At 44.3% G+C, this 22,386-nt stretch overlaps 1 protein-coding gene across 2 annotated transcripts in view; it reads right to left on the bottom strand.

Moving 5' to 3' along the window:
• Positions 1-1,646: 1,646 nt before the first annotated feature.
• The window catches only part of MYH10 (myosin heavy chain 10), a 139,518-nt gene continuing 118,778 nt past the window's right edge, over positions 1,647-22,386 (bottom strand). For both annotated transcript variants that reach the window (XM_077833047.1, XM_077833046.1), the window contains 12 exons: positions 19,644-19,796; positions 18,930-19,178; positions 17,712-17,924; positions 16,932-17,144; positions 15,031-15,192; positions 9,086-9,214; positions 7,984-8,072; positions 7,609-7,732; positions 7,280-7,488; positions 6,143-6,251; positions 4,921-5,093; positions 1,647-3,491 (listed from right to left, as the gene is read on the bottom strand). In XM_077833047.1, coding sequence (XP_077689173.1) covers positions 3,347-3,491; positions 4,921-5,093; positions 6,143-6,251; positions 7,280-7,488; positions 7,609-7,732; positions 7,984-8,072; positions 9,086-9,214; positions 15,031-15,192; positions 16,932-17,144; positions 17,712-17,924; positions 18,930-19,178; positions 19,644-19,796 — 1,968 coding nt within the window. In that variant the 3' untranslated portion in view covers positions 1,647-3,346. The remainder of the gene's footprint in view (positions 3,492-4,920; positions 5,094-6,142; positions 6,252-7,279; positions 7,489-7,608; positions 7,733-7,983; positions 8,073-9,085; positions 9,215-15,030; positions 15,193-16,931; positions 17,145-17,711; positions 17,925-18,929; positions 19,179-19,643; positions 19,797-22,386) is intronic.

Below are 22,386 nucleotides of genomic sequence, written 5' to 3'. Positions count from 1 at the left end.
GGTTTATGATCTCTGGAGCTGGCACTGCTGTGACTACTCCTGGAATACTGTGGCCACCTCTGCTGTCCAAAAGTGAAGACTTGATAAATTGGAGAGGGCCCAGGGACCACCATGAGAACAACTGATGGATTGGGGAAAACATGCCTTATAGTGAGACTCAAGGAGCTCAATCTATTTGGTTAAGGGGTGATTTGGTCAGTCTAACAGACAAGATATAACAAAAGATCCAAGGGCTGGAAGTTGAAGCTAGACAAATTCAGACTAGACAGAAGCTGCACTGTTAAACAGGGAAGGTAATTTACCATTGGAATAGCTCCCAGGGCGAGTGGTGAATTCTCCATCACTGGTGATGTTTCAAACATCTTTTAGAAAAACAAACATTCAGTCACAGCTATTGGACTTGAAGAAGGAATTAATTGTGGGAAGTCCTATGGCTTGTGTTATGCAGGTCAGGCTAGCTGATCACAATGGTCCTGTCCGGCATTAAGATGCATGAATCCCCTCCAGACAGAATGACCCCACTTGCTGTACCTGGGATGGGAAGTCACTCAAACTCCAGCTTGTGCGACAGGCAGCATGCCATGTTTGGAGTAAGAAAGACCTATAAAACCACCACACCAGAGCTCTACTGGAGCCATTATCTCCCCAGGCAACCCCAGATCCAATTCAGAGTCCATGGCTGGCTAGCAAGGTCTCTGAGCACAGGAATCAGCGCTTGGCTCAGTTTTTGGTCCATGTATCACCTTTAAATCCGTAGGCTCTTCAGTCTTTGGCATTTGCCGTATGGAGCCATTTTGTTCTCCACCTTTTACTGTGCTAGTAACTTGTGCTTATGAATCCCTGTGTATACTGGCCAGGGCTTCAACTGCTAATGAAAACGTTATACAGGCCACCTCCCAACTTGGTTCCCTGCAGGAACAGGAAAGGTTTTGAATTAAAGCCATCCACCTGCACTGTGGTTAGGGAACAGGGCCTGATACATAACAGACACCTCTTTAAAGCCCATGTGCTGAAGCATTACAGGCCAGTCATTTCAAAGGCTAATTTGCATCTAGTGACAAGACACGGGCCAGCTACAGAAATTTGTGGGGGGAAGACCCTGAGCTGTGTCTTCCCTGTATGAACTGATATGTTGATGGCCATTATCTTTGAGGACTTCAGTTTATCTACAAAAGGGTTTGTATAGAAACATTTATTTCCAAATGACACCAGCTGAAGTCAATAGAAGAATCCAAGGTCTATTTTGGGTAGACTAAGCAGATTATCCATAGTCCAATCCAGTAGGGTAAAGGCAAACTCTTCCTTCAGAAGCACTCCTCCAAAGCTTAGCTCACCTCCTCCCCTATAAAGTACAGTATGCAGCCAGCAGTTCAGGACTCCAGGGGGAATTGCCAATGGATGTTAACAGAGTTCTTATGCTGTAAATCTGAACTTCCCCATTCAGAAAGACCTCAGCTTTGGTTAAAGGCCAGAATGGAGACAAATCACCACAGGAAGTGTGCATGGATGGTCATTTATAAAACAGATCCACGTGGCTGCAGAGTACCATGCATCTCCCCACTTGTGTATTTCTAGTAAGTTCCATGATTGGGCGTGCAATGAAAAGAACCTGCTAAAACTGGACTGGTAACCATGTCAAAAGCACTGGACAGGCCCTTTATACTCTATACAAATCAAAATAGGCTAGCTAACAGTAAGAAGGGAAACAGCAGCTGCCAAAGTCATATTCTTGTTTATTAAGTCTATGTAGGCCTCAGGAGCTAGCTTTTCTTGTAAGTAAATAGAGCAGGCATCAGTATCTATAATGAATAAATTTATTGTCTTACAAAAATCATTGTCTAGAAATATGGGTATACAAGAAAACAAGATATTTGCAGTCAGATGCCTGGTGGTCAACAGCCAGTTCAATTAAAAAATATCCAAACGCACAACAAAACCTTTGTAACAGATGTTAAAGCTTTTAACCCAAAGGAAAATCATGTTTTCAAGCACATTGCAGAGGGATGAGATTTCATAGTTAACACTGATTCATTATCACTGAATATCAATACCACCACTTTGACTAGAGAGGTACATGATATGAAGCACAGTCAAAAATTAATACAGTAAATCATTGTTATATAGGCAAATTATATATGTAACATTGTCTTAGTACTGTAGTGTCTAAGGCACTTTCTGTAATGTCAGTTTTTCAGCTAGTTAAACAAAAAGAATGTAACTACTTGGTGTAACACTGGTCAAAATAAAAACCAAAAGAAAGAATTCACATCCACTGGCATGTCAACTCTCAGGCAGGCAAGATCCATCTTTTAACCTCTAAACTACAAAGACTCCAAACAAGCCAAAAACATAGTACAGTACAGATGGTCCTGCTGCTTTAGGCTCAACAGCTGGTTTTACACAAGGCTGGCTCGGGTATTTCTTAAACCTGTATCTCATGGCTGTGAAACTCCCTCATGTCAAGAGGAGCAGCAGCTATTCAGCTCCATGCTCTGAAGACTACTCAGCCAGCAGTTAAGAGTAAATTCCCATCCTGAGCCTCTGCTGTTCCATGTTTATTTTTTCCATGTGACAGGTGTTCATATTTTACTAGCCTTACTATGTACAGATGCCTTCGGACTGATATAGCAGGTCTATACAGATGCGAGGTATTGTACAAATTAGGAACGGTGATAATATTCAATTTAACTGTGGTGCACAAGCACTAATTGATGAAGCAGATGCCAACACTACTTCAAAATGATATGGCGGGTTAAAAATGGATACTATTCATTCAACCCTAGATTTCCTTCTGAACGCTTCCGAGGCCTGTTCACAGTTTACTTGCTGATTGTGTGTTGCTCACAATAATTAGGAGAAAAAGAAGAGAGACACAGGAGCAGTTTGGTCTTCACAGTGCGCCAACAGATGCGTTACAGCCGAGGGCCACGTGAGCACAAAAGAAATGGAAGGGTGTTATCTGTACAACAAAGCATGCATAGTAACAACAATGGGTCTGCCCCACCCAACTACCGCTTGGGAATGAAGTTTCTGAATTGATAGAAAAGTTGTATCCTTCACATGATGCTTTATAAAATGGCTTTACAAGGAATACCTGGGAAAGAGATGCACTGAACAGAGAGAGTTTACTAGATATAAAAAAGCAGTTGTACCTATATTGAAGCAGGGTACAGTATAGTGAGGCTACAGAGCCTTAAGACATAGTTGACCTGTGATAAGTAACCTTGTAGCATGCCAATATTACATAAGGCAGATTCACGGCCACAAGGCAGTTTGCTGGTCAGGTAAGTCCTTTGCACTCCACTCTGTGTAAAAGGGCTCTGCATGCTAATGGTGTGACACGGCTCTACTCGGTTTGGGCAGGCTGCGTTTCGTTGAGGTCACTGCCTTTGCTTTCTGCATCGTCGTCAGAAAGTTCCAGAGAAGCACCTTCAATATGCAGCTGGCGTCTACCAGATCGACTTGAAGGGAAGGTGATAGGGCCACCCCTCCTAGAAAAAAACCACCAAATGATTGCTGAATGCAGGCCTGTGCTGCTCACTGTCTAGCCTGTAGGGTGAATGGGTCACCTAGAAAGCCACCAAGAGGTATACGGTGGAACCCAGAAGTCCCACCAAGTCATCTACCCTTCTAGTCACTAAATACCTGAGCATCCTACACTAAGGAGGCTCCTGAAACCTTCCCTGGGGCCAGGAGTTATACCCCCGCCCCCCAAGACACTTTGTGTTTATGTCAATGCACACCACCTTCCCTAATGTCACGTAAGCCAGAAGCAGGGCAAGGAACGGAGTTTAGTACATTTGTGGACATTTAACGGCCCCAGATACAGGAACATCTAACACCAGCAGGAAATGGGCTCTCACTGCTACAGCACATGAATAGTGAGAAACACTGACCACTAGCTGATATCTGACTTGTGGACAACAAATGCTGCCGAGTCCTGCAACCCGACCAGAACCAGATGGGATCCAAAAAGTGTCAGGTTTGGGTCAGGTCAGAAAAAGTCGGCTCTCCTCCCACAGGGTCGGTGCCGCAGTGGCTGTGCACCTCACACTAGCCGGCCATCGCTGCCTCGTGGCACTGCAGCACACACAGCCAGCCCAGCAGAGGGTGGTGGGTGGCCGGGCATGCAGCCACCAACGCATGCAGTGAGGCTGACCCCATAGGCAGGAGGGGGGCGGCGCTGATTCAGGTTCGGGGGGGAGGGAAGGGGAAGGTTTAAAAATGAGGCCCGAGCAGACCTCTGAGATGCTGCACGTTATAAGAACGAGAACTGAGCTACATGTACTCCAGCACGACAAGCAACTCCTTCCATCTGCACCGCAGCACTGCCATGCTCTTACAGCTGGCCAGTTCAGCTGCTCTTTGCCTCTCCCACACTCTGCTCTGTGCCTAGCTCACTCAGTTCCCCTCCCCCTGTACTTCAGACCACACATCTTTCTTGATGTGCCAGAGAACCATTCCCAGAGAGGGTACTGAGCTGGATTCCAGCCAGGACAAGGCAGAAATAAATGGTTCTCTGTCACTTACATTAACAAGGAGCTGAGCCCCCTTACAGCATTTCCACAGAGGCTGGAATCAATCACACTGACTAAAACCAACCCACCTGTCAGAGCTAGAGCCCGGAAGGTTTGGAGCCAACAGACTACAAGGATCTTCATGAGGATTTACTGATATTTCCCAGCGCAGACCCTGGTACTCCAGATTCCAGTTTGAAGTTCCTTTGTAACATTACTGGCTCTGCTACGGCACTTCCAGACGGCTTCTAGCAGACCCTGGCATCATGGAAGCCTCCCACCCTGCGAGTGAGTTCCTGTAGCTACTTTAAAGCTTCCCTGTGGCTTGTGAAGACCTAGGTAAGATGCTGCCTGTGCTCAGAGCTCCTTCCAGGGCCCAGGCCCGCAGACCGACTCTGCTTACCTCAGCCTGTTTTTCAGAGTGCTGACTTCCCGGCTAAGGCCCTCATTGGCCTCCGTGGCATCGTCTAATTCACGCTGAAGTTTACGACGGGAGGCATTCACACGTGTTGCTTCTTCTTCAGCTTCCTCCAGCTGGCGTTTGAGCTGCTTCATCCTGGCATTAGCCTTCTCCATCTAGGGGAGAGAGCCAGGCTGGGACCACGAAGCTTGACTCAGCAGAAAGCTGAGCAGCTGCAGCTGAGTGAAGTTTTGGGGTAAGGCAGAAAGGAAAGAGCTGAATCCTTGTCTTTCACAGTCAGCCTCGCTGGGGATTTTGATTGGGATGGGACAGAACAGGCTCACGTGTAAAAGTGGGATTCTGTCCTAGCCAGATGTCTCCTGAGTGAGTGAAGCTCCTCAGATGCACCTTGTGGAACCCACGTTTAAGTGACCAGACTATCATGCTATACAAATCTCCAGCTGAAGAGCTGCAATTCATTCTTGCAGACACACCAGTTGTGTCCTACCTAGCAATGGGGCCTGCAGGATGTAAAGGAGAGACGTGCTGGTCCCTCACATGGAGCCCACAGGGGGAGATCACCCACGCCTGCCAGGTGCACAGTCCCCTCTGTCTCAAATCCTGGCAGACCAACAGTGCTGTACTGATTGCAGTGTGGGATCCTAGTGGGGTTGCTGATGCCCAACTCCCCAGCTCGAGCAGGTGAGAGCACCGGGCTACACCATGGCGCCCATACACAAAGGCTCCACTTGCCAGCAGCTTGCCTGTAGCTGCTGCTGGTGAGGTGTTTTGGGATGGGAGTCAGTGCCACGGTGAAGGCCCCTCTCAGGTGGCTGGGGAGACCACAGAAAACACCGCCCGGGGAGAAAGGAGAGAGAAGGCCCCCGAGTTCCCAGCAGAAGCAGAGACAGTGTAAAAGCTGTGCAGCTAGAGACAGGGAGTGCAGAACTACCCGGCAGCTCCACCTGGATTTGCAGAGAGCCACTGTGAGAACTTGGACCTTGGGCTCTATTCTCATTGGGATTCATTGTTATCAGCAAGCATTTGAACAGGGTTTGTTTTATGTCTGGTGTGGGGCTTTTGCAGCAGGAGTTTCCAGGGAGTTTTCTTTCCTCCAGGTTGATTGTGAAGTCTGTTTAGTGGGGCAGCAGTTGTACCTGAGTCTCTTCCTGGAGCACGTCTGCAGGAGTTTGGGTTTGGAGCACAGCTGTGCACCTTTGCTTACCTGTTCTTTGTACTGGTCTGCATGCCGACGCTCATCTTCCACCTGCATGAAGACTTCTTTCAGTTTCTTCTCTGTACGACGCACCAGCTTGTTAGCAGCTGCTCTTTCCCTAAGAAAACAGAGCAATGTTAACCCTAGGATCAATCAGCCTAGGAATTTTATACATTGGTTCACTTGTAGCAGGGTTCTCTTTCCAGAGCATAACTAGAACACGTGGAGTTAAGTGCTAGTGTGTCCAGATCTGAGTCACACTCAGAAGCACAAATGGGTTTGATTTCTAAGTACCTTTCTAAAATGCTATCTTGTAATTGTGCTGGTTGTAACTGAAGGATCTAATCTGTCAGCACGGGAGCAGAGTGGGCTTGGCTGTTCCATGCTAAAACCAGGGGTGCTTGTTATCTGAGGTGGGGATCAGTTGCAGTGCTTTAACAAGGGCATCTGCTAACCATCTGCAGAAGAGAGATGGTTTATGGTCCTCCCCCACAGCTGAAGTACAATAGTGGATGGAGGGAAACGGACTGAAGATTTAGAGGATGGTTTTATCACAGGGAGAAATTACAGTCCTAAAAGAGAAGGCTGCTTTTTTTCCCCTGGAGCCGGGCTGCCTTGTCCTTGGGCAGGACATTAAAAGCCATCATTAACACAGAAAAATAACGACAATACCAAAAATAACGAGCTGTTAATGGACTGTTCATTGCACACACTTCCTAATTCAGGTTGACAGAGGATTGTGGGGGTGGGCGCTATCAGACTACCAGGGTCTGTATCACTGGCTGTGCAAGGTGCTTACATGGCTGCACCACACTGTGGGATCCACTGTACTACCATAAACAGCATCACAAGGAGGCTCCACACCCAGCTAGTCTGGGGAAAGAACCAGCTCAACAGTTTCCTCTGTACAGTGAGTTGACCTTGAAACCCAGATAAGGTGAACATAATGTAAAGCCTCAGTCTTTTTATGCTGTTCAGTCCAAGAGTGTCCCTTCAGCAACTGAGTCCTAGCTAAGAAAATCCAATTGCTGGGACTGAGATGGGAATATTTAGTACCTATGAGAAGTCCTGCTAGGGCCATGGAAGTTTCAAATAACCAGTGTTGCCTGTATTTACTTGGAACACCAAACAACCATCTCTTCTTACTTTGCTTCCTGCTCAAGCTGTTCCTCTAGCTGTCCAATCTTAGCTTCCAGAGCAGAAATGGTTGCCTTGAATTTAGACTTCACAGATCCCTCCAGCTCCTGCAACTTGGCTTTCAGTTCTTTGTTCTGTCTCTCCAGCTGCTGGCGTGCATTTTCACTCTTCTGGGCAGCACTCCGTTCTCCAGCCAGCTCTGAGTTGAGCGTATCAACCTTTGGGAGGGCATGAAGAGTCAGTCATCTGGCAACATTCAAAGCCTTCATTCACCTTTTATACTGTACACTTAAGGGAGATAAAAGTGCCCAAAGCAGCATATGCCAAAGATACTGCACCTGCAGTGTGGTCTTCCTAAACCGGTCATTGAGGAGTTCCATATTGCTCTGTTCCTCTTCCAGTTCTTCCTCCAGCTGTGCAATACGGGCTTCCAGACGGCGCTTCTCATCCAGCAAAGCTGATCTGGAGGGTGAAAGAAAGCGGGTGGCACGTTACATGGTCCAACCAGGTAACGCAGTAATTACCTCCACTTGCTTTTAATAAGTCAGCAAACTCTCTCCCGATGCTGCAGTACCTATGCCAGTCATTCCCTTCATCGGGAAAACAGTGAACCAAGAGGTCAGTGTGGGGCATGCAAGTGCATTAGTAGAAGACACAGTCATTGCTGCTTATAAACAGCCTCGGACAGGAGGACAGTCCATTTGATGACTCACTTTCCAGAAGCACTGTTTGCAATCTCATCAGCCAGCTCATCCCGCTCTTGCTCAGCATGGCGACGAGCTCTTTCGGAGGCAGCAAGATCCTGCAAGGGTCATGAGAAGACTCATTTGCTTATTTAATACGCAGACTAAAATAGCACTGGTGATCTCAGAGCTCTGCAAACATTAATTCGGCTCCCCAATACCACTAGGACACAGTGAAGTGCTATTACATGACTTGCACATAGTCACACAATCAGTCAGCAAAAGAGCCAGGAATAGAACACAGGAAGCCAGACTCCCTCCCTTGTTCCAACCACTAGCTCACACTCCCAGTCTGTCACTACTGGCTTCTTCATGACTGCAGTGGATTTACTCCCTTTAACCCTAAATGGAAAATACTATAGTGTTTTAGATTGATCTTTAACTATGTCAGTTGCCTTCCATCTCTCTTATTAATACATCGATATCTTGAATCAATTTTATTATTCATACTGCATTACTGATTTCTCTTAATGGAAAAAGTCTTCATTTTTGAAGCTCATTAACAATAAACACCCCCTAAACAGTCATTTATAAAGCTACAAAAAAGAGTCTGTTTGCCAGACGTTACAATAAGCATTGGCAATCATGGCAAAACTAAAACTAAAAGGCACAAGCCTCTCAGGTTCTCTCTGTGGCCCGCAACAACTTAGTAGTTAGCACCACCAATGTCAGGAAAACTTCAAATACATTCTACAATGCTGCATTCGGATATTTTCTGTATCCAGGTTGTGGGGCATTAAAAGATTCCTATGCATTTACCTATCCAACTCTCTATTAGTAATACTGATGCTCTGCATTTCAAGCACCTTCCATCGGAGAAATGTCTGAGCACTTTGAAATCAACAGAGCCTCATGTCCCCTCAGGAGGTAGGTAAGTATCCCTGTTATACATGTGGGGAAACTGAGCACAGAAAGATTAAAATGACAGCCAAGGTCACACAGGCTGCTCACAGCAAAGCTGGAAGAGAACCCAGATCTCCTGGTTCCCAACCCAGTGTTCTAATCACCAGACAGGCGTACAGAACACTAACGTACATGTCACTCACAAAGGCAACTCAGAACTAAATCATACCTCTTGGAGCTGGAGTATTTCTGCTTCAAGGCCTTTCAGCTTCTTTTCATTCTCCTTGGACTGAGCAAAGATCTCATCTCTGGATGCACGGGCCTCTTCCAGCTCCCGCTGATAGTCTTTCATCTGAGCCTGGAATTTAAGAGAAGGAAAAAACATCATCCATCAGAGGACAAGTGCAGGGATTTGCTATAATCCCTTCGGGAGTTCAACATTTAGTAAATGAGGACACGCACATAGAAGGGGCCCAGTCCTACTTACTGTTTGAGATACCCACTCATTGTAGCCCCAAAACACGCACATTTTGGTCTCATACTCCTCCATTAGATTCTATCCAACTTCCCATGTTTATTTTTAAGAGACAGGGCTACAGAAAAAAAAAGCCTGCTTAAGCTTGAATGATAAAAATTGGCAGGAACCTTATTGAGATCTCATGCTTTTAAATGGCTTGGGGGAGAAAAAATATTTTGATTTTTTCAGGCAGGAATGTCTGTGAGGGGAGGGCTCCTGCCTCATACTGAGAATGAGGGGCGATCAGCAGGTTATCTCAAGTGCTTATATACGAATAAACAAAGCCTTGGAAACAAGCAGGGAGAACTGGAGGTCCTGGTGATGTCAAGGAATTATGACGTGATTGGAATAACAGAGACTTGGTGAAAAGAAAAGGAGGACTTGTGGCACGTTAGAGACTAACCAATTTATTTGAGCATGAGCTTTCGTGAGCTACAGCTCACTTCATCAGATGCATACCGTGGAAACTGCAGCAGACTTTATATATACACAGAGAATATGAAACAATACCTCCTCCCACCCCACTGTCCTGCTGGTAATAGCTTATCTAAAGTAATCGTCAGGTTAGGCCATTTCCAGCACAAATCCAGGTTTTCTCACCCTTCACCCCCCCACACAAATTCACTCTCCTGCTGGATTTGTGCTGGAAATGGCCTAACCTGACGATTACTTTAGATAAGCTATTACCAGCAGGACAGTGGGGTGGGAGGAGGTATTGTTTCATATTCTCTATGTATATATAAAGTCTGCTGCAGTTTCCACGGTATGCATCTGATGAAGTGAGCTGTAGCTCACGAAAGCTCATGCTCAAATAAATTGGTTAGTCTCTAAGGTGCCACAAGTACTCCTTTTCTTTTTGCGAATACAGACTAACACGGCTGTTACTCAGAGACTTGGTGGGATAACTCACATGACCGGAGTACTATCATGGATGGTTATAAACTGTTCAGGAAGGATAGGCAGGGCAGAAAAGGTGGGGGAGTAGCACTGTATGTAAGGGAGCAGTATGACTGCTCAGAGTTCTGGTACAAAACTGCAGAAAAACCTGAGTGTCTCTGGATTAAGTTTAGAAGTGTGAGCAACAAGAGTGATGTAGTGGTGGGAGTCTGCTATAGACCACCGGACCAGGGGGATGAGGTGGATGAGGCTTTCTTCCGGCAGCTCGCAGAAGCTACTAGATCGCACGCCCTGGTTCTCATGGGTGACTTTAATTTTCCTGATATCTGCTGGGAGAGCAATACAGCAGTGCATAGACAATCCAGGAAGTTTTTGGAAAGTGTAGGGGACAATTTCCTGGTGCAAGTGCTAGAGGAGCCAACTAGGAGGGGAGCTTTTCTTGACATGCTGCTCACAAACCGGGAAGAATTAGTGGGGGAAGCAAAAGTGGATGGGAATCTGGGAGGCAGTGACCATGAGTTGGTTGAGTTCAGGATCCTGACACAGGGAAGAAAGGTAAGCAGCAGGATACGGACCCTGGACTTCAGGAAAGCAGACTTCGACTCCCTCAGGGAACGGATGGGTAAGATCCCCTGGGGGACTAACATGAAGGGGAAAGGAGTCCAGGAGAGCTGGCTGTATTTCAAGGAATCCCTGTTGAGGTTACAGGGACAAACCATCCCGATGTGTCGAAAGAATAGTAAATATGGCAGGCGACCAGCTTGGCTTAACGGTGAAATCCTAGCGGATCTTAAACATAAAAAAGAAGCTTACAAGAAGTGGAAGGTTGGACATATGACCAGGGAAGAGTATAAAAATATTGCTCGGGCATGTAGAAATGAAATCAGGAGAGCCAAATCGCACCTGGAGCTACAGCTAGCAAGAGAGGTCAAGAGTAACAAAAAGGGTTTCTTCAGGTATGTTGGCAACAAGAAGAAAGCCAAGGAAAGTGTGGGCCCCTTACTGAATGAGGGAGGCCACCTAGTGACAGAGGATGTGGAAAAAGCTAATGTACTCAATGCTTTTTTTGCCTTTGTCTTCACTAACAAGGTCAGCTCCCAGACTGCTGCGCTGGGCATCACAACATGGGGAATAGATGGCCAGCCCTCTGTGGAGAAAGAGGTGGTTAGGGACTATTTAGAAAAGCTGGACGTGCACAAGTCCATGGGGCCGGACGAGTTGCATCCGAGAGTGCTAAAGGAACTGGCGGCTGTGATTGCAGAGCCCTTGGCCATTATCTTTGAAAACTCGTGGCGAACAGGGGAAGTCTCGGATGACTGGAAAAAGGCCAATGTAGTGCCAATCTTTAAAAAAGGGAAGGAGGAGGATCCTGGGAACTACAGGCCAGTCAGCCTCACCTCAGTCCCCGGAAAAATCATGGAGCAGGTCCTCAAAGAATCAATCCTGAAGCACTTACATGAGAGGAAAGTGATCAGGAACAGTCAGCATGGATTCACCAAGGGAAGGTCATGCCTGACTAATCTAATCGCCTTCTATGATGAGATTACTGGTTCTGTGGATGAAGGGAAAGCAGTGGATGTATTGTTTCTTGACTTTAGCAAAGCTTTTGACACGGTCTCCCACAGTATTCTTGTCAGCAAGTTAAAGTAGTATGGGCTGGATGAATGCACCATAAGGTGGGTAGAAAGTTGGCTAGATTGTCGGGCTCAACGGGTAGTGATCAATGGCTCCATGTCTAGTTGGCAGCCGGTGTCAAGTGGAGTGCCCCAGGGGTCGGTCCTGGGGCCGGTTTTGTTCAATATCTTCATAAATGATCTGGAGGATGGTGTGGATTGCACTCTCAGCAAATTTGCGGATGATACTAAACTGGGAGGAGTGGTAGATACGCTGGAGGGCAGGGATAGGATACAGAGGGACCTAGACAAATTGGAGGATTGGGCCAAAAGAAATCTGATGAGGTTCAGTAAGGATAAGTGCAGAGTCCTGCACTTAGGACGGAAGAACCCAATGCACAGCTACAGACTAGGGACCGAATGGCTAGGCAGCAGTTCTGCGGAAAAGGACCTAGGGGTGACAGTGGACGAGAAGCTGGATATGAGTCAGCAGTGTGCCCTTGTTGCCAAGAAGGCCAACGGCATTTTGGGATGTATAAGTAGGGGCATAGCGAGCAGATCGAGGGACGTGATAGTCCCCCTCTATTCGACATTGGTGAGGCCTCATCTGGAGTACTGGGTCCAGTTTTGGGCCCCACACTACAAGAAGGATGTGGAGAAATTGGAGAGAGTCCAGCGAAGGGCAACAAAAATGATTAGGGGTCTGGAACACATGACTTATGAGGAGAGGCTGAGGGAACTGGGATTGTTTAGTCTGCAGAAGAGAAGAATGAGGGGGGGATTTGATAGCTGCTTTCAACTACCTGAGAGGTGGTTCCAGAGAGGATGGTTCTAGACTATTCTCAGTGGTAGAAGAGGACAGGACAAGGAGTAATGGTCTCAAGTTGCAGTGGGGGAGGTTTAGGTTGGATATTAGGAAAAACTTTTTCACTAGGAGGGTGGTGAAACACTGGAATGCGTTACCTAGGGAGCTGGTAGAATCTCCTTCCTTAGAAGTTTTTAAGGTCAGGCTTGACAAAGCCCTGGCTGGGATGATTTAATTGGGGATTGGTCCTGCTTTGAGCAGGGGGTTGGACTAGATGACCTCCTGAGGTCCCTTCCAACCCTGATATTCTATGATTTACCTAAACTGACTGAAAAGTGTTGTAATGAACATTGTAATAGAAAATGTTCTCAAGTCTGTAGATGCACAAAAAGATCCATTAATCTGAATGCATCACGTTAAGTTCACACTTTAAAACTGTATTTTGCTAAACTCAATATTTTGAATATTACAGCTACTGATCATATTTTCCACAAACTTGGCTTGACTGTGGATATCATTAGATCCCAAAAATCAGCTCAAACTTCAATTTCCTTTAAAACAACTTAGTGCCATTTTTCTTAAAGTGATGGATGCAAGCCAAAATCTGTGAGCCATGGGACCACTTAGTTTATAACATACCTAAAAGAATAGACACAGTACATATTAGGGTATGGAACCGCACGTTTGGCTTGCCATACTAAAAACTAGTCCAACTTTGATGCTGCCGTGTACCTGTTAGGTTTTTATGTGATATAAAGAGGTGTCAAACTTTACGCACTTGGGGGGTTCTGAAATTAGGAATCTAATCCTTAAACACCCAGGTAAGAAAAGTTGGGTCTCACTGCAAAACCTAAGATTGAACTTCATGGTTCATCAATATACTGGAACCATGCATAAAATGCTCAGAGATTAGGAGTCTATAGCTACATTACAAATAAAAAAAACATTAAAGAACATTAAGGTTGCAAATCAATCACTCAGAATTACCAGAATTGAGGTTGCCCACCCAGTCTCCATTCCCTTCCCAGCTCTTCATCTGATCTGTCTTCCCCAAAGCCTCCAAGCACCCCTGCACCCACGTTCCCTGCCCTGACTAGCTCCCAGTCCTTGTCTCTGTCCAGTGTGTTTCCCCACCCACCCAGCTCTCTGTCCAGCCAGTCCCAGGTCTCCTCTCCGTCTCCACACCCTGGCTCTTTGTCAGAGCCATTTCCCCTTCCCCATCCACCCCACTGGATCCCAGTCCACCCCTCACCCAGCTCCCAGTATCTTCTCCTCCCACCCAGTCTGACAATTGTCCCCTCTGCATTTGGTTCAGGCAGCTTCCTCTACACTACTTGGGTGCAGCAGGAGAGACAGGCTACTTGCTCTCAGTTCCGTTGCCTGGACCCGGACTCAGACCCAGACCCAGACCCAAGCAGCCAGGAACTGCAATTGCAGAGGAAGTCCTGTTTATGCCCCTACTGCCCCAGACTGGAGCATGTTCAGTGTGGACAGAATCTTCAGGGAATTTAGCTGCAAAGCTTCAGCTAGTCTCTACTGAGCATGTGAGAACTGTGATGTTTCAAAGGTTTATCACTTGGCCAAATTTGGGCAGATTTTCACAGGGATGGAAAAGGCACATCCCTGACAAAAAGGTAATTTCTACCCTCCCTCCTCCAAATTTCAAACCCTGTTCCAAAACATGAGGGCACTAGAGCTTCTCAAAGAAAAGGTCACCAGAAATCCCCCCCCAAAAAACAAAACAAAACATGGGCAAAACTATGCATCTTCTCCTAGTCTCATTTTTAGAAATGGCTTAACAGTTTCAGCCAAAATTTTCCAAAAATGGTTCAGCTTGAGACAGACACCCAGCCCTGGAAGATTTCAGCCCAAACAGTTACAGTCTGTCAAAGTGATAAGCAACTCAAAACAGGACAGCATAATGAGAAGTGCTCGGAAATCTTAATAGGCAGTTTTACCAGCCCCACCTAGCACATTTGAACACACATTCTCAAGTCATTGCTCAGCTATTAATCAGTTATTTTGATCTGGCTGTTTTATGAGGTTCTTTGGTGGGGGCGGGGGGGGGGAGGAAGAGAAGAGCTTTCAGCAAGTATTTAACTGAGTCCTTTACACAAAATACTGAAATATGGCAATTTTAACCATCTCATTGACAAACATACTGATGAACTGAAATTACAGACACTGTTGCAATATGCTGCAGGAAGCAGTCATCCAGGGACAAGAGTGAAACTTGAGAACAGAGAGCTGTTCTCACCCTCAGACTGCAAGGAAACTTGACCAAAAGAAGAACTCTAAAGCAAGAGACACTCCAAGTTCATTCATGGACTGGCTTCACACACCTGCAGTTTGCGCAGCTGTTTGATTGCTTCATCTCGAGCCTTATTTGCAGCTTCTATCTGAGCTTCAAGGTCTTTGAGATCCATCTCCATTTTTTTCTTGGAAGCCACAGCAAGAGCCTTCTGTTTGCGCTCATCCTCCAGTTCTGCTTCAAGCTCCCGCACCTGTGAAGGTACAGTTTAAGAGGCTCTGTTACAGAAATGGATGAAACGGGAAAACAAGAAGATTTCGGAAAGAATCTAAAAGGATAAGAACCAAGGAAGTCTTTGATAACAACACAAGAGGGACGTGAGAAAAGCTCAGCTCTTGATCATTATCAAGTTGACAGTACTACAATAGGTAAGTCTGAGGGAGAAAACCACACACAAAACTTAGGGAAATCTTGACAGCTTGTGATCTCTGCTGAAGTTTTCGCAACGAGAAGCAAAGCAAGATCTCAAAGCAAACGTGACACCCACGGAATTTCTGAAGTACTTCTGAAAATTCATATGCTAAACATCCTAGGGACTAAAACAGTGTTACCCATTCAACTGCTTCATGATCAACTTTCTAATAAGTGTTTCTGTCTACCTTCATTGTTCCAGTGCAGAAGCTAATATTTCAGCTTATTAAACTGCTCTTACCGAAAACAATAGAATAACCTCAACATTTTTAATACAGAATTATAATTAAATGGTTACTTCAGACACATCTATGTCACCAACACATACAGTAAGACATTGTATCCCAACCATAACTCAAGGCAAAAATGAAGAGCAATTTAAGTAGTATCTAATATCTGAGCAACCAGCCAACAGGAAGCTAAAACAGATTAACAAATTATGCAACAATGTTAAAATTGAACCAGAAAACTTGGCTGTTACACAAAAACTGACTTTGTTGTATATTGAATCGAATTTACTATTTTGTATTAGAATGTCAAGAGCTCTTGTTCAGAGGTGATACAGCAATATGCACTCTTACAGCACAATGAGGTGGGGAGCCTTAAAAATGACCTTCTCTATCCATTGTTTATAACCTTCCCATAGAAGCTGGAATCGGGCCAGTGTTGCCAACTCTCATAATTTTATCCAAGAGTTTGGGGATATTTGATGTTTTTCTTTAAGACCCAGCTCTTTGAGTCATGTTATTATGTGTCTACTTTAAAATTAAAGAAAAAAAAGCAAGTTTCTAGCCCTCACGGTTCTGGAGAAAAGCTTGAGAATGAAATCAAAAGCCTCTTACATTAGAAGACAAATATGAACCTAAAAACTTGGCTTAAAAATCATGAGATTTTTAAGCCATCTTTTAATGTTTTGGGGCCTGAAATGATCGTTCAATGCTAGGGGTTGGCAATCCTGTGATCCTTTTTCCAATTTTCATTAGGGAAATAGTTTGTTTTGCTGATTATCTAGCACTTATCTCAACTACGTACCATATCAGTCAGCAGGAATGGATCCATCTCTGAAAATACAAGCACTGCACCACATATTTTACTTGACATAAATCCAGGTAGCAACTACTGCTACAGAACAGTAGAAGGAGCACATGCACTGCACATATTTTAGTATGATCACACCAAAAACTGCATTTTTGTAAGTGACTTGTTAGTAGTTTTGGATTTATAAAGACATTTCCAGTCATTTCCATTTTAAAAAGGTAGTTAAAATGGACAGAACAGCCAAGTAGCAAAAGTGTCCCGTTAAGAAATTACAATCAAACACTCTACATTACATGTACTGGAGGTTTTGTGCTACTCTGTCATGCAGAATGTGTAAAGATCAGTGCTTAAGAGATCTGTAGGGCAGGAACATCACATAAACCTTGAGGGACATCCCAACTTTTGAGTCATAAGAAATTAATTAACCATGTTCTTTGTTTGTTTGCTACAGTTGCTTTCAAAAGCGTGTTTAATAGGGGATACCTGTTTAACCAGCATCCTCTTCTTCTCTTCATTCTGTTCATCTCTGGCCTGTAGGTCTCTCTCAAACTGGGCCTTCATAGCTTGCATGTTCACTTCCAGGCGAAGCTTGGCATCTTCTGTGGCCTGAAGTTCATCTTCCAGTTCTTCTAGCTGGGTCCTCATCTCTTCAACCTGCTGCTCTAAGGTTCGCTTGGACTTTTCCAGTTCATGGACCTAAAACGCAAGCATGAAGCAGATACAAGCTTTTTGTTATTTTAACAATAGTAATGGTATGACTGCAAAACAGGGGATCAATAAGATATCGAGTCCTTTGTTAGCACTGATTTAACTCTGTGGTTGTCCTACACTAAACCAGAATAACTAAGACACTCATGCCTAAATCTGTATTAACAACAACCCAGACCAGCAGATGAAGTTTTAACTGTCTGATAAACAGAGGAAACTAGCAGCTGTATAGTCAGTGATTCAGAGTATCCCAAAGAAAAAAGAGCTAGTAAGATAACAAGCTTTTGATCTAGCATAAGGGTAACAGTCAATCATTTGATGTGTGTCTCCTACTTACCACATCTGCGAATGTTGCAGAAATGCCTGGCATTGGTGAATACCGATTAGCCTCCAGAGTATTACATTCTTTAGGTATTTTAAAAGGTACAGCTCTTAAATATCAAGGTTTCAGACTTTCAAGTTTTACTACCTAGTATTAGTTTCCTTGTACAAATGGGCTTTACTATTTTATCCCCTTCATGCAATGTAGCACACAAGAGGTGGAAAAATACTTACATTTTTGCCCACATCATCTTTGGAGCTCATTAAGTCCTCCATGTCTGCACGCAACTGCTTATTCTGCCTCTCAAATTCTTCTTTAGCCTCCAGGGCTTCTTCCAAACCTCGAGCCAGAGACAGCGCCTTGGTCTCCTTCTCTCTAGCCTCTGCCTCTGCCCGGTCCCGCTCTTCTGCATAGCGAGCGGAAATATTCTTTTCTTCTGCCAGCATCTGAAAATGTTAATACAAGATTCAAATATTAATCTTAAAGAAAATCTGTCAGAAGGACACTCACTGAAATTTCAGTGAACATGTTAATGCTCTCAGGTTACCTGGCATATTATTCATTCTGCCAACAATGTCAACTCTTGGTCAAGGGGCTTTGGCATGAGATAAAATAGGGACTATCATCCAAAACACAGTAGTCTGAAAATAAAGGGAGCTTCTATCCATGCTCTAGGAACTGGCTCAGAGCCTCAGTTTTATATTCCTCCTTCAGTCTTCATGTCCCTTCTCAAAAAATCCATCAGGATTCCCCAAGACAGTTAAAGTCAAGTCAAACTCTAGCATGGCTATAAGCTTCTACTTAAAAGACATTTCACTTTTTCCATAGACCTATCCAACCAGAATGTGAAGCACCAAGGTAGGTGCGTGGCTCACAAACTATTAGAAAAGTGGTCCCCTGTGAAAAGCCAACATTGCAACAGCCAACTGAGTCCACACAAAATATTGTGTTTCTAATTAGAGGTCTCCCTGAAAAAGTCTCGGAGTGGTTAACACATGACTGAGGCTTTACACACTACCATTTCTTTGCCCTGGTCTACACAAAGTTAGGTCAATGCAAGACAGCTTTCGTCGACCTAAGTGTCTACACTTAAATTTCATTCCCACCAACATGACTTGCCCGCTACACTGACTTAACTCCACCTGCACGAGGGGCGAAGTGCCATGGTTGATGTAGTTCGGTCGACGCAGCGTCAGTGTAGACACTGCATTGTGGGATGGCTTCTGAAAGCCAGCGACAGCAATGTCCCACACTAACAGTTCAATCCGTACAAGCACTCCTTGGGGTGGGGGCGCTCACTGCCAAAACAAGAAGCAAATTATAGACACGCACAAGTGATGTAATAACTTGGGCGACTGTACACTCACACAACTTAGTTCAACATAATTTTGTAAAGCAGATGTTGCCTGAGTGTTGAAGGCAGAAGTGAGATGACCGGAGTTAGAGAGTACCTGATCAAACTTCTTCTGTTTTTTCTCCAAGTTGGACACAATTTGGCGCTGATGATCCAGGTCCACTATCAAGTCATCCAGCTCCTGCTGCAGGCGATTCTTAGTCTTTTCCAGTTTATCATAAGCCATTGCCTTCTCCTCTAGACGTTGGCTCAGAGCCTCCATATCCTTCAGCAATTTCTTCTTATTTTCCTCCAAACCTTCAATAGTCCCCATGTCGTCATCTACCTTCTTCTTAGCATCAGCCAGCTAAAGTTTTACAGAAGACAATAAAGTGGTTTCTTATAGCTTCTTACTGTTCACGGCTATTAACAGGATACAATAAAAATGCAGTTACACCTCCACGATGCAAAAAAAGTAACGTTTATTACACTGTGGGAAACCCACAAGAACAAAAACAGCTATTTCTGATTAACCAAGGTACAAACAAAATGATGATACAACAATGTATTACAGGTATGAAGCCTTATAGGATATGAGAGTTAAATCTGCCCAAACTAACTCAGGGTACTGAAATCTCACTGTTATTACAAAATGTTTACAACACTTTGGAGGAGAAAGATCCATGAAAAATTATTCAACACAAGTCAGCCTAATTTTTGTCCCAACTGAAAGAGTGAAATATTGCCTGGCAGAAGTTGCAATACATTTCACAGTCATCACACTGAATTTGTGGGCCACACTAATATCCTACCATTTCCAATAGCTTCATACCTGCGATTGCAGGGTGAGGATCTGTTTCTCCAAGTTCTTCCTGGCCTCCTCCTCCTCTTCCTGCTGCTCCTGTAGGTTGTTCTTCTCTTCCTCCAGCTGCCTAATCCTACTGCTCAAGTTCAATTTCTGGCGGGTTTCCTCCTGAAGAAGCTCCTGTTAGCATGAAAATAATTAATCTTGAATTTCACCTTTTGCTGATGGTATTTAAATCTGGCCTTAAGATGAGCTGCCCTCCAATATTCCTTTGTTTCCTGGAAGGGGGGGAAGGGGGGTAGGGGGGATGCTTGAAAGAAAAATAGTATTTTAAGTCAGCTTTATTTTCCTGAATACTGTTTGATCTGAAGATATTCAATACTCCTCTAATTTGCTAATCTCAGGTCCATCACTCTCATCTCCAAGAAGTTTAATTAAAATCTAGTTTCATGGCCAAAAAGGTCATCTTAAATTGGTACAGCTTAATAATACATAGTGGTATGCAGAACTAAGCCATCTTTCCAACAGAAAAAAAAATTACATGAGATAAAAGGAGAATTGTTTTAAAATTGCAAGATCTAGTTATGCTGCTCAGCTGGCACTACCCAGCACCTGCTAGAATATCATTACATGTACAATAAATTTCCATCAGAACCCACTGCTTTCCTTGTGGGGGCAGGTTTACTTGTGTTGTGCTCTCTTTTCCTCCTATACTTCGCTTCCTATTAAAAAACAACAACACTTGTCTGAACAGCAAAATTGGCTAAAGACTGGGACCTGAAAGGACAACAACCATGAGAAGTAGAGAAGTCACTTGGTTGAGCAGGGTGGGAATCAACTCCACTAAGTGATAAAAACACTTATGCATGCTCCACAGACAATGTCTAAGACCGTAACAATTTAGTGAAGCCACCTGCCCTCTGACACATCACAACCTTACCTCTACAAACCCCATGGTGAGGCCAGTAAATGGCTGGGTTAGAAGAGTTTCCTGACATCAGATGGCCTTAATGAAGATATGGTCCTATTGGGTCAGACCATTAGTCTCTCTAGTCCTGCATCTGTCAGTGGCAAGTCCTGAGACACTTCAGAGGAAGGTGGAAGGAACTCCACAGTAGAGAACTCTAGAACAGTGTACCCACACAGGCAGGATCTTCCTAATACCCATTAAATAGTGAAGTCTGAGGACTTACAGCACTGACATTATATGGGGTTAAAAAATGCAACTGTGGATGTTCTCACTTATGTAAATGCTCACTTTTTGTTTAAATCCTACTTAAGAGGGCACCATTGTGGCAGCTTATCTTATCTTGTTAAGTCCTTCTGAATTTCCTCTGTCTTCTCTGGTCTTGGCTAACAAATTGTGTCATTGGCAAATTCAGTCACCTCATTTCTGATCTTTTCCAGATCACTCAGTCAAATTCCTTATTAAGGTTTTACTGCAATTATAATTGATCTTTTCTATTTTCTGTCTCAACCTCTTTGTAATCTATGACAGCACTTCACATCTTGTCTTCAAGACCCATGACTTACTTTCCTTGTCAGCTTCTCATGAGGGATTTTTGACAAAAGGTTTTTTGAAAGTTCTAAAGAGGTTTTTCTTAATCGTTTATTTTAGGGAGATGTTCAGAATTCTAGAAAAGCAGCACAGTTCTCCATTACAGAAGCCATGCTGTTTTGTCTCTTGAGTTAATGGAATTATGACAATTTTCACCAGCTGAGGATTTGCACCAATAATGTGTCTATCTGTGGGACAAGAATAACAGGGGAGAAAAGACTAGGGAGGCAGGAAAGAAGGCAACAAAATCCTGTGATTTTTAGCATGTTTCAAAGTTTTGTTACATACCACAAATGTAAGTTTCAAAATTGCCAGGAACTGACTATGTCCCTCCCTCACCCAATTCACCCTCAAAATTTCAAGTCTAACTGCAATAATTTAAATGCTAATATTTTTAAGTATATTTTCCCTGTTTTCCTTTATTCAAGGGGAAATTAAATGCACACAAACTCTTTATTGACAATGGATGTAAAGAATGTACATAACCTTTCATGGTTTATTTGTACATTAACCCAAAACAAACACTAGGGCTACGTAATTTTAAGATCTCAAGTTACTCAAAGGCAGGGGGAAGGAGGAGAGAGAGAGAGAGAGAGACTCTCCTTTATGCCTTACAGGTGGCCCCAAGAGCCTGGTTTACATGAACATTTAACATACTGGCTCAGTAAAGCCTATGGAATCATTGTTGGTAGAACGTAAGAAACACTAAGTGAACCTTACTGAGACGGCCAAGTCTAGAAAGTAGCAATTCTAGTCCGCCATGAAAAGTCAGTTTTTTCAGATTCAAAGGCCAGAAGGGATCTCTGATCTAGTCTGAGCACCTGCATAACACAGGCCATTGGACTTCCCCAGAATAATTCCTTTGAACTGGAGAATTCCCTTTGAACTAGAGCTCCCAATGCAGCTGAACAGTCAGCAACATAGTACATATTTCAGTGCACAGTGGCTCATCTGAGCCAGTGCAGTGATTATTTGCGTAAGTCAAGGATTTCTGGCCCACAAGTTACCGATGGGAGGGAAACGAAGGGAGTGCAATATCAGTGCCATACCCAATTCAAAAAGCTAAGCAAATGTGGATGCTTAGGTTTCTCACAAAGCCTTCTAGAGGGGGCTCCAAGTGTTGTTGGAAGAGGAGACTGAGACCCTCAGTTTTCAGTTCCACAGCTGAACGTTTCTATTGATGAACACAAGTTCAGTGTTAAAAACTGGGTT

Source organism: Eretmochelys imbricata, chromosome 14, assembly GCF_965152235.1.
Source record: "Eretmochelys imbricata isolate rEreImb1 chromosome 14, rEreImb1.hap1, whole genome shotgun sequence".
Classification (NCBI taxonomy): domain Eukaryota; kingdom Metazoa; phylum Chordata; order Testudines; family Cheloniidae; genus Eretmochelys; species Eretmochelys imbricata.
Note: the sequence above shows the minus strand (reverse complement) of the source record. Positions and strands in the feature narration are given on the sequence as shown.